The sequence below is a fragment of the Geotrypetes seraphini genome, chromosome 5, assembly GCF_902459505.1.
Source record: "Geotrypetes seraphini chromosome 5, aGeoSer1.1, whole genome shotgun sequence".
Taxonomy (NCBI): Eukaryota; Metazoa; Chordata; class Amphibia; order Gymnophiona; family Dermophiidae; genus Geotrypetes; species Geotrypetes seraphini.
Genome location: NC_047088.1, coordinates 41,498,694 through 41,515,535, shown reverse-complemented (window position 1 = coordinate 41,515,535; position 16,842 = coordinate 41,498,694). Strand labels below are relative to the sequence as shown.

General features: G+C 43.3%; 1 protein-coding gene across 2 annotated transcripts in view; it reads right to left on the bottom strand.

Moving 5' to 3' along the window:
• Window positions 1-389: 389 nt before the first annotated feature.
• Window positions 390-16,842, bottom strand: part of ARHGEF6 (Rac/Cdc42 guanine nucleotide exchange factor 6) — a 125,060-nt gene continuing 108,607 nt past the window's right edge. For both annotated transcript variants that reach the window (XM_033945764.1, XM_033945763.1), the window contains 5 exons: window positions 13,400-13,493; window positions 10,424-10,513; window positions 6,320-6,431; window positions 3,975-4,029; window positions 390-2,514 (listed from right to left, as the gene is read on the bottom strand). In XM_033945764.1, coding sequence (XP_033801655.1) covers window positions 2,380-2,514; window positions 3,975-4,029; window positions 6,320-6,431; window positions 10,424-10,513; window positions 13,400-13,493 — 486 coding nt within the window. In that variant the 3' untranslated portion in view covers window positions 390-2,379. The remainder of the gene's footprint in view (window positions 2,515-3,974; window positions 4,030-6,319; window positions 6,432-10,423; window positions 10,514-13,399; window positions 13,494-16,842) is intronic.

Below are 16,842 nucleotides of genomic sequence, written 5' to 3'. Positions count from 1 at the left end.
TTTCCTTTAAAAGATACTAGTCTAAGTGGGTATATATGGGCTTAGCAGGCATAGAACTGGTGCAAGTGCTAGCACCTGAAAGCTGCAGATAGACACGTATAAGTTACAAGCATGTGAGCCCCGCCCATGATCTACCCAAACTCCACCCATGTGTACACCCCTCCCCTTTTCAAATACATGCTACGTAAGTAAGCAGATATTTTCAGAATAGCACTTAGGTGCTGACTTTTGGCATTTATGTGCATATGTGTGCACATACATGCATCAATGTCATTATTCTAAACATTTCCATGTGTAATGAGCATGTAAATGTGAAGCCTATGTTACAAAATCGCCCTCTTACAGTGTAACACACCCATCACACAGATGTGTTAAAATCTATTCTAGGCTTTTTTTTTTTTTTTAGTATACATGCAAGATATAACTTACTTAAATAAGCTCTTAAATTCCTACTACAAGAGGGCAACCTCTGAACAAACCCTCTTTTGTCACAGCATAAATGGCTTTTTTAAAATTTTAAAACAGGACAGGTCCTCTAAAATTGTGCACACTACTTTTGCACTAGTGGAATATTTAATCACAGTCCATTTTTGGGATCAAGTCGTAAAGACTTGCAAATTCTTTAAATATAGTAAAAAAAAAGGTGGGAAATTACAAACTATGTTCAAAATATGTGCGTTTATATATATGCCACTGCAGTATACTGGGAAATATAAAATTAGATAATAAATGGATGTTGAGAGATTGAAAATATATTACTATATGTCGATTACTGGAAGCCATGCATAGGAAGTTGTGGAAAATTACCGATTAACTGACCTGGTAGCCACTTTGCTGCTGGAGGTCAAGTTTTCCCAGTACAACATGGAGCACATTTAGCAACACAGCCCCTCCAAAACCAATTACTCCAATGGATTAAATCCACAAAAAGATCTGACTGTCAGTCGCATAAGTCCATATAAGAATGACAAATATAGGCCCCTCTTTTACTAAGCCGCGGGAGAGGTTTCTACCGCGGCCCGGAGCACTAAATGTTCCGAGGCTCATAGGAATTCTCTGAGCAGCGTCGGAGCATTTAGCAGTCCGGGCCACGGTAGAAACCTCTACCTTAGCTTAGTAAAAGGGAGGGAGGATAGTCTAAGCCAGCAACTGTTCTAACATTAAACAATCATTACGCTGTCAAAAAATGTCTGTCATTCTCAGAAAAACAAGTGATTCTTTTTTTTTAAAACATTCTATAAAATCTGACTTTAGCTTTTCCATTCAATAAATTAAGTACACAAATGCCCAAACAAGAAAAGTATTTTAAAGTGTGCTTAAATGTCCTCAAGATGCCTTTTTTTGAGTAGTAATCAGCAGATTAAATGTTCAGTCACTATAGCGCAATATGTATACCAGGGTATTGACTACCGGAGATTATTTGTGAACTTTAAGTCATTTCAGCCCTGATTCTATATATGGCACCAGTATTTTGGTGCCAAAATTTGCATGTGGATCAAAGATCCATGAACAAATTAATTAGCTCACAAGCCAGTTCATTACAATTAAATGATGTTAAGGATTGCAGTTAATTGGCAATAATTCAATTTTGTATTTGCAGCTCCTTGGGCCCTATTCTATAATGATGGATGGATAAATTATGCCACTGAGTTGGCCACCGACTGATGGCAACACACACGGTGAGGAATCCACCCTATGATGTTGCACAGCAGAGTACAGGAGTGGCTTGCCATTGCCTTCTCCCGCACAGTGTGTGGCTCCACTATGTCACTGCTGCCCAATATAGGGTCCCTCAGCCTACAGCACCTAGTATTCCCGGGCGGTTTCCCATTCAGGTATTAGCCAGGCCCGACCTTGCTTAGCTTCCGATAGCAAGAGCAGCCTACTCAGGGTGGCCAGGCCATTCTATAATACCGCACACTAAATCCCCTAGCACACAGCTCAAAAAGGCAGTGACCAGGGGAGTGCAGGGGCATTTCAAAAAGTTGCCCCAGAGTTGGGTGCCAGCATTTACACCAGGTTTCAACGAGCATAAATACTAGTGCCCAATCTTTGGTGCAGAAGTGGGATCTAAGTACTATTCTATAAACGTCACTCATTCTGGAGTACCATTTATACAACAGCACTCCACAAAGATTTTTTTTCCAGTGCTGAAATCTCAGTGCCATTTACAGAATGCCCTCCTCAATGACTGTTTTTAAAAAGTGTCATATTCTACATTTGCATTTTCTTATTGAATGGAAACAAGTCAGCTAATTGTACTTAGTCCCTTTTTACAAATTAAAGAGGAGAAGGACTGAAGGACGCAAACCATTCGTTTCTGCTTCCAAAGAAAATAAACTTCCACGTAAAAGTCAATGGTGGAGTCCAGTGTTTAAGCTAAATCTGAAGACTGTGGCTTGTTTCATCTCGGATGCATTCATTTGTTTGCTTCAAAAGCCGCCTCACTATCTTTTCTAATTCTTTTCTTGACTTTTGTTCCTCATCCAAAGATTGCTTCATCCTTTTATTCTCCTGTTGGGAAGAAGGGGAGGGGAGAGAAGATAAGTAACTCTTTTTCCTTAAAAATACATTTTTTAATCTTTAATGCTGCTGAGTGATTATCGCCATTTTTAAAATATTTTTTCTATTCATGGCTGAAGAGACTAAACAGGCCACTATGACTGAAGGAAAGTAGACATTATTCTCCTTAGTAGTAGAGAAATGAAAAACTGGGCCTCAAGCAGAGTCTGTAGGATTGGGAAAGGGAGTAAACTAGGTTGGCCTGAAGTCTTTAGTTAGTTTATCATTGGCTCTGTTCAACAGATCAATCACAGTCCACTACACAGACCCCCAGAACCTTAACTGGCAAAGTGGTGGTATTAGAATTGATCATGTTGTTAAAGCACAGACAGCTATAATCTAAGGAGAGCAATTTATTGTGATGGGATGTATCTTCTAATATCTAACAACTACTTGCATTGCTAATAATGGCAAGCTGAATATATATTTTTATTAGGTACTAGCTGATGCTCCGGCGTTGCACGGGTATTTAATTATAGCAATAACACTGTAAATGGATTCAAATAAAGATACTTTATAGTGGTGAATGAAATTATTTTTTTACAGCTTTATAAAAAGTACAATATTCAAATTATAATGTGAAATATTTGACAAAATGAATACAATACAACTAATACAAAACTTGATTATAAACAACATTTTTAATTTCACCTCCAGGAGCAAGAACATATAAATTCTTGGGTGAAGAGACCCCCAGAACATATCACCCCAGTTAGTGAGGGATCTGCATACCAAGTTTCGTTCAAATCGGTCAAGCCGTTTTAGATTTACTGTGAGAATGGCAGCTGTTTACATTTTTTCCATTGACATGAATGGGTGAAATCTGATGTTCTGTTTGTAGCTCCGCCCACATGTGCAGGTGGGCCGCGAGACCCCCAGGACATATCACCCCAGGTAGTTGGAATTACTGTGAGAATGGCAGCTTTTACATTTTTTCCATTGACATGAATGGGTGAAATCTGATTTTCTGTTTGTAGCTCCGCCCATGTGTGCAGGTGGGCCGCGAGACCCCCAGAACCTATCACCCCAGGTAGTGAGGGATCTGCATACCAAGTTTCGTTCAAATCGGTCAAGCCGTTTTTGCGTGATCGCGGCACATACACACATACATACCTCCGATTTTATATATATAGATTTATATACTGCCTCTCAAGATTATCTAAGCAGCTTACAATCAGACACTCAAGCATTCTCCCTATCTGTCCTGGTGGGCTCGCAATCTATCTAATGTACCCAGGGCAATGGAAGATTAAGTGACTCGCCCAGGGCCACAGGAGCAATGCAGGGTTTGAACCCACAACCTCAGGGTGCTAAGGCTGTAGCTCTAACCGCTAGGCCATTCCTTTCCTCTTATATATGTTTAAGGAACCAAAAAGAAATATTTACAATTTACACAAGCACGAATTACAAACCTGTTTTAATTCTTTGACCTCATCTCTTAAGGCATATACTGTGTCTACTAAGCTTCTAGAAAAGAAACAAGATTTAAAGGCAATGCATTATGATTAACAGCTAAACCTTGTAAACTACATTTATACAGCACTTGGGTAAACGTGCACAATTATTTCACCACAGAATAATAAGGAAGCTTATATTTAAAATACAGTTGGTCAGGCATTTGACCGGTGCAGTGGGATTTTTTTATATCTGGCGTGTTGGAAGCTTATGTTTTTACTGGTCGTTTTCAGAAGGCCATTAAGAGTTCTTTATGAAAGACCCCAGGCGCAGGTGTGGGTGAATAATCAGCTGATGGAACCTTGCACTATCCAAAGAGGTATTAGACAAGGTTGTCCCTTATTCCCTCTTCTATTTGTCCTTACTTTGGATCCCTTTATTAGGGAGATCTGCTGGAACCCGGAGATAAAGGAGGATCTCGTTTGGCATCCTAGAGTTTAACGTTTCGGTGTTTACTGATGATTTTTTTAGTTCATCTTACTGACCCGGTGCTATCTCTAACTACTCTTTTAGAGAGCATGAGGGAATATGGGTGTCAGCCCAGCCTTACAGTGCTAGCTGTCAGCATTTTCTGTTAGCCTAACCAATGTCAGCAAAGGCCTATGGGAGATTATCTGATCTTGGGTGATGTCAGCGCAGATGGACCCTCAGCCTCAGAATGCCTAAATTAAATCTAAATTATCAGTGCTTAAAAGTTCTGAAGATGTGCTAAAGGCCAGGTGCTTAAGACGGACAGTAGCCCCTGCTGCATGGTTAATCAGAAGCCATTGTCAGAGTGATACTGGACATTAACAGTGACTCCAGTCTATGAGGGACAGTTTCTCTCTTTTTTTCCCCAGTCTCTCAAGCCCAACACACCTTACAGTATTTACCATTGTTTCAAACAGTTTACAAAAGATAGCCTCCAAAGCAGCTAAACTGGACAGGCAAATCACTACTCTATTATCTTCGACTTCAGACTACAAAGCCTTCAGGAGAGATATTAAAACCATACTCTTCAAAAAACACATAAAACCTATCCAGCACAACCAATCCCAACCAAATATCTAACACTCTATTTACCCTTAGATCTCTCTAATACTCTTTTATCTATCAAACGTTATCTAAAACCCATAATTTCACCCTATTCTTATCTCCTAAAGACCTCCACTTCCCTTTGGTAACTCTTTACCCAATGTTTATTACCTTAAAAAATTCTATGTCATCGCTTTTTCTATTCCTTTTAATTTGAATGTAATTCTTGTTTTTAGTTTGAATGTAATCCGCCTTGAACCGCAAGGTAATGGCGGAATAGAAATCACTAATGTAATGTAATAGGGGACTTAACAACAATAGGTTCTATTTTTAGAACAAGTCTCAAACTTATAAACATGATAGGTTAAAGCCTCCTCTCTCTCTGGAGCTTGGACCACCCTTTTCTCTCTCTCTCTGGACCCTGGTTTACCCCCCCCCCCCCTCTCTCTCTTTGCCCTCACAGCACCTATGCAGGTAAACTATCCTTTCTCTCTCCCACACAGAAGCAGTCTCCAAATCCACTCGGTATTTGTAAAGTTTATTTCTATTTCTTTCTGTACATTTGTAACCCAGCATATGCTTGATGTATCTTTCTAAACATTGCCTTTCTGTAATATTAAGCCTATTTCTGCACAATCTATTCTTTATGCAACCACTCTTGGCTGTCCGTGTCATTAATTTCACTTCCTACTGAACCTTCTATGAGGATATTTCACCGGTAGCCAATGAAGCTGTTTCAATAAAGGTATGATATGATCAAATCTGCCTCCTCCACAGATCAACCGAGCTGCTGCATTTTGAACAACTTGCAAAGCTTTACATCTGGCAGCTGTTATCCCCCAAAACAACGCATTGCAATAATCTAATTTTTGAATGATAACAGTTTGAACAACTGTTCTAAAATCATAATGTGGCAACATCAGTTTTAATCTACTAAGCACTCACATCTGGAAGAAAGCAGACCTGATCACAGCCTATACCTGTCCCTGCAGACTCAAAGCAGACTCTATCCAAACTCCCAGTATCTTCATTTTCTTATGTATTGGAATTCTCATATTATTGATTTCAATATATTGTGGCCACCTAGAGAATCTTCTTTCTTTCCAATCAACATCACATCAGTCTTTGTAAAATTGATGTTTCACTCTATTGAGAGTTACTGCTCACCAAGGAGCTTGGATCTAAAGTCAAACACTAAATTTTATTTAAGCTATAAAGTATAACCATATCAAATGGATGCTTCTAGAATGTGACACAGCGGACACCAAAATATCACATAGTCACTTACTTTTCCTCTGTCACAGTCTGACCATTGCTTCTGGTCTCTTCCACAATTATTTTTTCTTCTTCAGGAAGCAAAACTGGAGGCATGGAATCTTTGTATGAGCCTAAAATGCAAGCTGTCCCCCCCCCCCCCCACACACCCCAGCAAATAAAAGAGAAATATAAAAAAAAAAAAAAACAACCAAAAAAACAAAATAGAAACAAGTTAAGATCTCACATCTGAGGTCATGTATCATAAATAAAAGCAGGCTAAGAACCTGAGGAGGCAGGTTCATATCCCATTGTTTCCACCACTCAACAAATCGTTTCACCCTCCATTACCTCAGAAACAACTTAGATTATCAGGGTAATTCTATAATAGATGCCTGGTAGAAGCTTAGGGCTCCTTTTACTAAGGAGCACTAGCGTTTCTAGCATGCGCAAAACCGCATGATAGACGATAATACTAACGCAAGCTCTATGGAGGCGTTAGCGTCTAGTGCGTGTGCCAAAACCGCTAGCGCACCTTAGTTAAAGGAGCCCTTAGTCGGTAAAGGAACATAGATATCTGCTTTTTGTTATAGAACACTAGTATGTATAGCAGAGTTATATGTGAAAGTGGAAGAGACACACATACATTTACAGAATAGTGCTAGGCTGAATATCAACATGTATGTATGCACATACATGCATTACAAGTTGACTGAATTTTGGTTTCCATTTTGGATTCAGCATCAAAATACAGTACTCCGCTGATATATATATATATATATTTTTTTTTTTAATTTACAATTTGATTAATCACCTATTCCAAATTCTAAGCGATGTACAAATCAGCAAAATACATAGTTAAAATATACATAAAATAAACATACATAACAAACAAAGGGACTAAGGTTGCAAAACATAATAAAAAAAAAACTCATTTACAAACACAATGAAACAATAGGTAAGATTGGAAATGGGTCACGAGCGGAGTTCCACAGGGGTCGGTGCTGGGACCGCTTCTGTTCAATATATTTATTAACGACCTGAAGGCGGGAACAAAATGTGAGGTTATTAAATTTGCGGATGACACTAAACTATACTGCAGGGTCAAAACCATGGAGGACTGCGAAGACCTCCAAAAAGATCTGACAACGCTGGAAGAGTGGGCCAAAAAGTGGCAAATGAGCTTCAACATAGGGAAATGCAAGGTCATGCATGTTGGGAAAAAGAACCCGATGTTCACTTACAAGATGGGGGGATCACCGTTAGGGGTGAGCAACCTTGAAAGAGACCTGGGAGTGATGGTAGACACAACATTGAAGGCGTCGGCGCAGTGCGCCACAGCCTCAAGGAAAGGACGAAGGAAGTCATCCTGCCACTGTATCGTGCAATGGTGCACCCGCACCTGGAGTACTGTGTCCAGTACTGGTCGCCGTACCTCAAGAAAGACATGGCGGTACTTGAGAGAGTCCAGAGAAGAGCAACTAAGCTAATAAAGGGTATGGGGGACCTCTCATATACTCAGACTGAAAAAGCTGGGGCTTTTCTCGCTGGAAAAGCGACGACTTAGAGGAGACATGATAGAAACCTTCAAGATCATGAAGGGCATAGAAAAAGTGGACAGGGACAGATTTTTCAAACTATGGGGAACCACAAGTACAAGGGGGCACTCGGAGAAATTGAAAGGGGAAAGGTTTAGAACAAACACCAGGAAGTTCTTTTTCACCCAGAGGGTGGTGGATACATGGAACACGCTACCGGAGGATGTGATAAGCAGAAGCACACTACAGGGCTTCAAAGTAGGTCTGGACAGGTACCTGGAGGACAAAGGGATTGAGGGGTACAGATAAGAGTAGAGGTAAGGTTATAGGGATAGGATTAGAGGTAATTTGTAAAATTAGTCAGAGACCACTGTTCAGGCAGTGGGCCTGATGGGCCGCCGCGAGAGCGGACCGCTGGGCGAGATGGACCTCTGGTCTGCCTCAGCGGAGGCAACTTCTTCTGTTCTTAAATACGTAATGTAGGAATCAACAATTAGAGGTTCAGCACAACAGGAAGGGAAAGACAAAACTGAATTGAAGGTTTAAAAATAAACAGAAGAGCAGTTGGCAAATCAATTAAATATTGAATGCATCTTTAAAAAGAAAACTCTTAAGTTTGCTCTTAAACTTTTCCAAGTTCTTTTCCTCTCTTAGGTAAAGTGGGAGTGAATTCCAAGTCTGAGGCGCCGTAATAGTAAAGATAAATTGCCCATATTCATGGGGTTCCATTCCAGGAACCCCTGCGAATGTTGAAAAACCATGAATACATTTTTTAGCAGTGGAGAGAGAAGAGGGCAGCCGGAGCACCAGCGAGTGAAGGAAATCACTCGTGGTATGTTACGACCGCCTCTTCCTGCACTAAAGTCGGGCCTCACAAATCAGGAGCTGCGTGTCAAAGCAGCTCCTGATTTGTGAGGCCCGACTTTAGTGCAGGAAGAGGCGGTCGGAGCATGCCGCGAGTGATTTCCTTCACTCGCCGATGCTCTGGCTGCTCTCTCCTGCCTCTCCGGCTGCGCTCTCTTGCCTGGTCATTCGCGGTCGGAAAATAGCGCAAATGACTGGGACCGTGAATCACTGACCGAGAATGACCAGGTAAGTACTGACTGGCCGGAAGCTCCCAGGAGAGGTTTGGGAACCATTGCCCTCGCAGACTACTTTTTAAAAACTGTACACAGGTGTCCAGCTGCAATAAGAGCAAAACTAAATATCTGGGCCAAAATTACACTACAGTCAATATGTAGGTAGGCAGAGAAACCACAATGAATGTTAAAGAACTGGGCAAAAGCTCCCCAAACTGTACTGAGAAAACCTGACCCAGCTATACAGGGGGGAAAAGATAAAGAAATCAATACATTTTCTTATAATTAGAAAATAGCAAATTCAAAATAAATAAAAACATTATTTAGCAAAAAAAAAAAAACAATCAATTTTGTACATTTTAACAGGTGCGTAGGAATACAGATACCGTACATTTTAGCCGCGGGTCACCCGCCGAAAACAGGGAAGAAAACTAGCAGTCGCTGCGGCGACGGGGACAAGGCCATTCACCGCCCGCGGGGCGGTGAATGGTCTTGTCCCCCGCAGTGAGGCATGAAGGATCGCGCGGTCCCCGCAGCTCACACCCGCCCGCCCAATCGATTCCAGTGTCCAGCCAGCTCTCTCCCCTCTCCTCACCCCAGTCCGCAGATCCTCCTCCTCGGCGACCCGCACGCTACCAGAGAGCCGCGCACACCCGTCGCTGCTCAGCCTCGATCTTCTGCTCTGACGCAACCGGAAACAGGAAGTTGCAGCAGAGCAGAAGATCGAACACTGAGCAGCCGCGCGTGTGCGGTTCCCTGGGAAAGCGCGCAGGTTGCCGAAAAAGAAAACCCACAAACCAAGGTGAGGAGAAGGGAGAGAGCCGGCCAAACACCAGGATCGACCGGGCAGGCAGGTAGTGGCCGCGGGGACCGTGCGATCGCTAGTGTTCCCGGCTCAAATTGGAAGGAGGGAGTGAAAGGAAAAAGGCTTATATGGATGCAGCGGGGACGGTGACGGGGCGGTGAATGGGATGGCAGTGGCGGTGACGGGGCGGTGAAAGGGATGGTGGTGACGGTGACGGGGCGGTGAAGGGATCGGCGGTGACGGGGCGGTGCAGAGGATGGTGGGCCGGTGACGGGGACAGATTTTTTCCCCGTGTCATTCTCTACCGTACATATCTACATTTCCAGCTTTTCTTTATTTATTTTTTTGTTAAAAACAATCTGAATTTGATGAAGTACCTTGCTCAGCACACGTTTGATCAAAAGATATTATAGTTTCCTCTCCAAAGCTGATTGCAATATGAGATTAACAACAGTCTCACAAATGTAGCCAGATGAATTAGCTGTTCCTTTATGCACCCTCCTTAATGATGCTTTTGTGTTTCACAAGCTAACAGAAACTTAAAAGAAAGTGAATGTTTCTCAGCTACATACGAACGCTGAAGCATTCTTATCTTAAAGACTGTTTGATGTCACTGCACACTCTGAACTCTTAAAAGCAATGCAGCAGCGCCCTGATTTTCTTCCCATCCTCTAGCTGAGATGCAGTATGACTGAGAGCTATTGCTATGTTCTTACTTGAACTAAGCATCTGGTTGAAGCCTGCGCCAGTGCAATAGGCCTCAATCACTTTCAGAATTTGTGCATCTTCCTCCAGAGCTGCAGTACCTGCAAAATATTGAACATCACTATTGAAAATGCTTACATTTGTTAAGCGCAGGGATATAAAAATATCTGGAGAACATGGAAACTAGTCAATCATTTTAGGAGCCAGGGAAAAATACAGTGGAGACATTTTACAAATTGCAAAAGTTAAGGTGTGGTGAGCGTAAAGCCCATGTGCTCAATGCAGGGGGCATGCCCACACAGATACGCACATACGGATAGCATGAGTACACCCAAAGAACCTGCCAGTGCATGTAATGTGATTCCCCAACCTGTCAAAAATAAATAAAAATTAAGATGAAGTCCCCCCTCTCAACACTACAATTGTTCCCCCCCCCATAGAATCCAGCATCTCAAAAGATTTGTATGGCAGTGGGGAGGGGGGGGTAGTGATCACTGGGGGAGTGTGTGGGGTCTGTACCTTGTCACTTAGTGGTTATCTGGTCACCTTGAATACTTAGACCTTCTGGGCACTTAGACCTGTTTTTAGATTGCCTAAATCACAACGTATAAGTTCCATCTAGGCAGTCTTGTTAAACTTTTGATTATCGCTACAGGATGACTAAGTTTAGGTCGGCCCACATCCCGCTCCAGGGAAAACACCCCTTTTCACTCTGGGCGCACAGCGGCATTGAAAAGGCCTAAGCTGCTTTTAGAAACGTCTAAAACCCATTTCAATTATCGGCACGTGGACGGCCTGTCTTTTTGATCGTCCAAGTGCCAATTTAGGCGGGTTTTTAGACGGATTTTCGTTTTGATTATGAGCCCCATAGTGTTTTTCCGCGAACAGGACCTTTAACCCCCGTTCCCCCCGCAATAATCCCAAACCCCGCCCTTCCCCCCCCCTCCAACTGCTCTCCCCCTTCCTCCCTCCCCTTATTTGGTTTCTTGCTCTCTCTCTCTTACCTTCCAACCTAACCTTTGACGTTGCTGGTAAATGACAAACTCTGTTAAAACGTCCCCTCATACCCTTCTTTGTTGCTTGTAACTTTGACAAAATGTTGTAAATCCGTGTGTCATCACGGATCTTAATTAACTGATATGAACCACCTAGAACTTCTTGGGTATGGCGGTATACTAGAATAAATTATTATTATTACATCATGAGGGATACTGGACATTTTTAAAGTTTGTAGAGTTTGTAGAGTCTCAAAGTGACGGTGTTTTGAACACTGAAAAAGTGCTACATAAGTGTGAGTGGTTAAGCGGTGAATTAGGAGATCGTATTACAGTGTAGGAAAAGGGTCCCTGTGATTCCTTAGCTAATTTTTCAAGTATTGCTTTATTTTTGCTCTTTTCACCTTCCTTTATTCTCCTTTTCCTCCTCTCTCCTAACCTCAGTGGATCTCTTCTGCATTCCCTCTAGCCCAGTGAATCACAAACTGTGTGCCGCGGCGAGATTAAGGGACACATGAGTGTCACTTCCGGCACTGGCGCCTCGCCTCCTCTCCGCCCCCACATTAACTTTGTCTCGTTTTCCCTGAGCACAGACTGTGTCTGGAGGGCTTCCGAGCATGCGCAGGGTAGAGTGGAGCAGGGTTGTGTAATGCCACAGAAAACATTCGTTCCGCTGGTGTGCCGGAGCAAAAAGAAGCTTGCAGGATACTACTCTAGCCTCTTCTCTTCTGTGCAAATGCATAGCAAGCGGTCCTCTCTTCCCCCACTCAGGATGGGATTATGGCAGTGGCTGCTGCCAGAAGGATTCTGGGCTGTATAAAGAGAGGCGTAGTCAGTAGAAGGAAGAAGGTGTTGATGCCCCTGTACAGGTCATTGGTGAGGCCCCACTTGGAGTATTGTGTTCAGTTTTGGAGACCGTATCTGGCGAAAGACGTAAGAAGACTTGAGGCGGTCCAGAGGAGGGCGACGAAAATGATAGGAGGCTTGCGCCAGAAGACGTATGAGGAGAGACTGGAAGCCCTGAATATGTATACCCTAGAGGAAAGGAGAGACAGGGGAGATATGATTCAGACGTTCAAATACTTAAAGGGTATTAACGTAGAACAAAATCTTTTCCAGAGAAAGGAAAATGGTAAAACCAGAGGACATAATTTGAGGTTGAGGGGTGGTAGATTCAGGGGCAATGTTAGGAAATTCTACTTTACGTGGTGGATGCCTGGAATGCGCTCCCGAGAGAGGTGGTGGAGAGTAAAACTGTGACTGAGTTCAAAGAAGCATGGGATGAACACAGAAGATTTAGAATCAGAAAATAATATTAAAGATTGAACTAGGCCAGTTACTGGGCAGACTTGTACGGTCTGCGTCTATGTATGGCCGTTTGGAGGAGGATGGGCAGGGGAGGGCTTCAATGGCTGGGAGGGTGTAGATGGGCTGGAGTAAGTCTTAACAGAGATTTCGGCAGTTGGAACCCAAGCACAGTACCGGGTAAAGCTTTGGATTCTCGCCCAGAAATAGCTAAGAAGAAAAAAAAAAAAAAATTTAAATTGAATCAGGTTGGGCAGACTGGATGGACCATTCGGGTCTTTATCTGCCGTCATCTACTATGTTACTATGTCTTTCAGATCCAGGTTGACTGTGGCTTTTCTCAAAGTAGCAATAATTATTATCTACTGAATTTTTAGTTCTCAGTATTTTCCACCCCAGTTTAAGAGCAAAAAGCGCCACTTATGCAAAATGTTTTGTTTCCAGATAAATACAAAATTCTTTAATTAAAAGCAATAAAATTGAGTTGCTAAATTGCAAATAAAATTATTTTGGTTACTGTTAACAGTAATCTTACTATTTCTTTATTAAAATTCTTTTTTTTAAAAAAAAACCCAAAACCTTAATGCAAATGGTTTATTCTGCAAATTCAAATGAAATAATGTCTGATGTAAAAGGTAATAAATATTTCCACGGTTAAAACTTGCTTATGGAAATCTGAAAGCTTACTTTTCCTGAGCATAAGGTCCTCATCAGATGCTTTTCTCTCTGTTTTTCTTTTAGGTAGAAACTTCTTCACGGTTTTAGGACTTTTGCCAGAATCCTGCAAAGACACCCATTGTACCTCTCATTCTATAACAGTAAATGACACCAAACACTGAAACATTACTTCCATATGTAATACAAAAACAGGTCTTCATTTATAAAATTGTTAGTATTGTCCGGGATGGGAAGGATCCTTCCTGTACCGGCCTAACGGCAGGCCTGCAGCAAGTCTGGGAGGGTGTCAGGTGGTCATTGGGTGATGACCTGAATATAAGACGAGACCCCCATTTTTGGCCTCAAAATCTCATCCTATATTTGAGTATATACGGTACTATGCCAGAGCTCTCCTCCAGCTCAAGAGGAACCCTTCAGTCTCACCTAAGCATAGGCCAGTCTTCCGGCACTGGTTGTACTCTCTCCTCCCTTCATGTGCACCACCATAGTTGTAGCTCTCCTCTGCACAACATTTGTGGGTTCACTTGCACAACAACAAAAACTTACATATCTCTTGAGCTGGAGGAAAGCTCTGGCCCAGTAGATCCATCATGGATGATGACTCCACAAGTGTGGCTGCATTTTCCTGCTGTCTGAGGAATATCTCCAATCTTCTGGTGAGACTAGTTTTGGGGATGGTGCCATTGCAAGGCCATGAGTTTTCACAGTTGGGGACAGTTTGTGAGTGCTGTATTAGCTGTGGTTAGAACAGTTTTGGGGAGTGGGGTACTTTGAAAGATGATGGGGCAGTTGAGTGAAGGTGTTTTGGGGAATGGGAACAGTTTGCAGGGAGCTGGAGCAGTTGGGGGAATAGGCAGTACAAGGGAACAGAGCAGTTACAGGGTGGTGTGGAAGTTATGGGCTCTGATTTCTGGGCTATGGGAGCAATTGGAGGGTTTAGAAAAGTAGGGAATGCCATCCTTTAAACTGCTTGCCCTGTTCTCCCCCTGCTACATTTTACTCTAAGCTTCTATGCTACAGAAGCCGGAATACCTTTTCCCACAGGAATGCAATGGTGACGGGTCAAAACCGCGTGAGACATAGCCACACAGACAATGGAGTGCCGACAATTGCACGCAGGACGTCTGCGCGCTTGATTTAAACAGTATTTTAAAGCACTCCGGGGGGGGGGGGTGGCACTCCCTTTGGGGGGTGATGGTAGGGGGAAAAAAAACCTCATTACAAAGGAAACCATACTTTTCCCCTAAAAAACTGGGAAAAAGGCTGTTTCCTCTATAATGGGGTGTCCCCTCCCCCCAATATCCCCCACAACAGGAGTGCCAACAGTTCTAAGTAAAGTGGGGGGTTTCCTAACCAAACCCCCCTCGGAGCACTTTAGAATACTGTTTAAATCCATGATGCAGACGTCCTGCTTGCGATTGTTGGCGCTCCATTGTATGCGCGGTTTCGTCTATGTATTGAATGCAACAGATCATACATATTTCAGGAAGGCTCATTTGACCCTGGTCAAATTAGGCCTTTTTTGAACTGAATGTGTTGGGGGTGGTTGTTTGTTTAGTGGCGGGGTTGTACCAAATTTTCCCACAAGCTAAGTCTAATCACATTCCATTAATTTTTCCACACTACAGAAGCTTCCCATTCCATTCTCTTCTGATAAAAGTTTGGGGAGTTATTTTCCCCCCCTCCCCCCCGACAGACATTATTGACCCCTTTTATATAATTCTTTCCAATTTTTGTTGAATTGGAAAGGAAGGAAACAAAAAAAAGATCCTCCTTATTAACATCCTGATTCCTCCCCCCACCCCCCTACTCTCCTAAGCAGCATCATAAACTGTCTTTTATTTGGCAGCTTGATCCCTAACAGTGGTTTCCATTCACAGTCAGAATCTGTGCAGGAAACAGGGCAGGAGCACCCAGAGATCATTTCTGCCCTGCCACCAACCCACTAGGGACACTCAGGTTAAGTGCTGGGGAATCAAGGAGGGGTGGAGGTGGGGTGAGACTTCATATACCACTTTTTTTCCCTGTATCGGTTTACATGGGGCCCAAAGTCACAAGGAGTTGCAGTGGGAATCGAACTCACAACTTCAGGGTGCTCAGGCAGCTGCTCTAATCATTAGGCCACTCCTCCAGGGTATTTCATAAAGCTGCTTGGGGAAGGGAGGGTACAGGATGCTGTTTGGAGAGCTTGGAAGTTCTGCTGAGGGGTGTCTTGTTTTGTTTAAAGCAGCAACTCTGGTAAATACAACCAGATAACATGGATGCACTTTTGTCATCTGTTCTGTGTGGTAAGTGCAGGGCAGATAAGAGTTACTATAGTGGGGTCTACCATGTTGGGTATGCCCCCAACAGTTACCATGCGGCTTTGCCCTTAACCATGTGTCAATTTTTGTACTTAACATGTGGTAAGAACTAAACCTCACTGCACTTAGGTCCTGATTCTGTAAGTATGTGTGATGTATGGGTGGCCTTGCAGTGTGCCATAAGACCCTCGAGCGTTCTATTTAGGGTGCATTTTGAGATAAATGAGGATTCTTTTCCCCAGGAAGGGGGAGGGGAGAAGGGGAGGAGACCAGGAAGTAACTCTCAGGAAAGCACAAAGGCAGGGCTAGAGAGAGGGAGAGAAAGCCCAGGAGGGGGCTCTGAGAAAGAAGGTTGTTCACATGGGATCCAAGTATTTTTCCTCTTCTTGTTGGCCAAAGTAAGCCCATAACTTTTCATCTGTGGCTCGTGTCTTTGACCAGGACTTAATTAAAGATAAATAGGATGTGAGAAACTGTGTATGACAAGTGGTTGAACTGCAGCGACTTTGGAGATTGTTGCTGAGGGAACTGGCCTGCTGAAATTGGGGTTCATAGACAACGGCGCGAAAGACAAAAGCGCGCGCCGACAATTGAGCGCAGCGTGCGCCGCCGGGCCGCTCTAAATTACAGTTTTTAGGTGCTCCAACGGGGGGTTTTGTTGGGGAACCCCCCCAGTTTACTTAATAGACATGGGGGGTTTGGGGAGTTGTAACCCTCCACATTTTACTGTAAACTGAACTTTTTCACTAAAAACAGGTAAAAAGTAAAGTTTTCAGTAAAATGTGGGGGGTTACAACCCCCCACACCCCCCCACAACGCGGCGTGATGTCTATTAAGTAAAGTGGGGGGGGTTCCCCCCCACGCCCCCCCGTCGGAGCACTAAAAACAGTAATTTAGAGCGGTGCGGCGGTGCACGCTGCGCTCAATTGTCTGGGCGCGCCTTTTTCCCGGCGCGCTTTTGACCTGACACCGAAATTGGGGGGGCGGGGGGCTGGAACTGTGACCAAGGCTGAGCTGTGAAGGAACAGGTTCAGAGCCTGAGGAGAGCGGGGGAGAGGAAGAACCAAACTGTTATTTGATGATGAAAACTGTGCTGAACCGAGTTGCAGTTTGATAAATCTTCTCTTCTGAATTGTCTGACCATGTCTT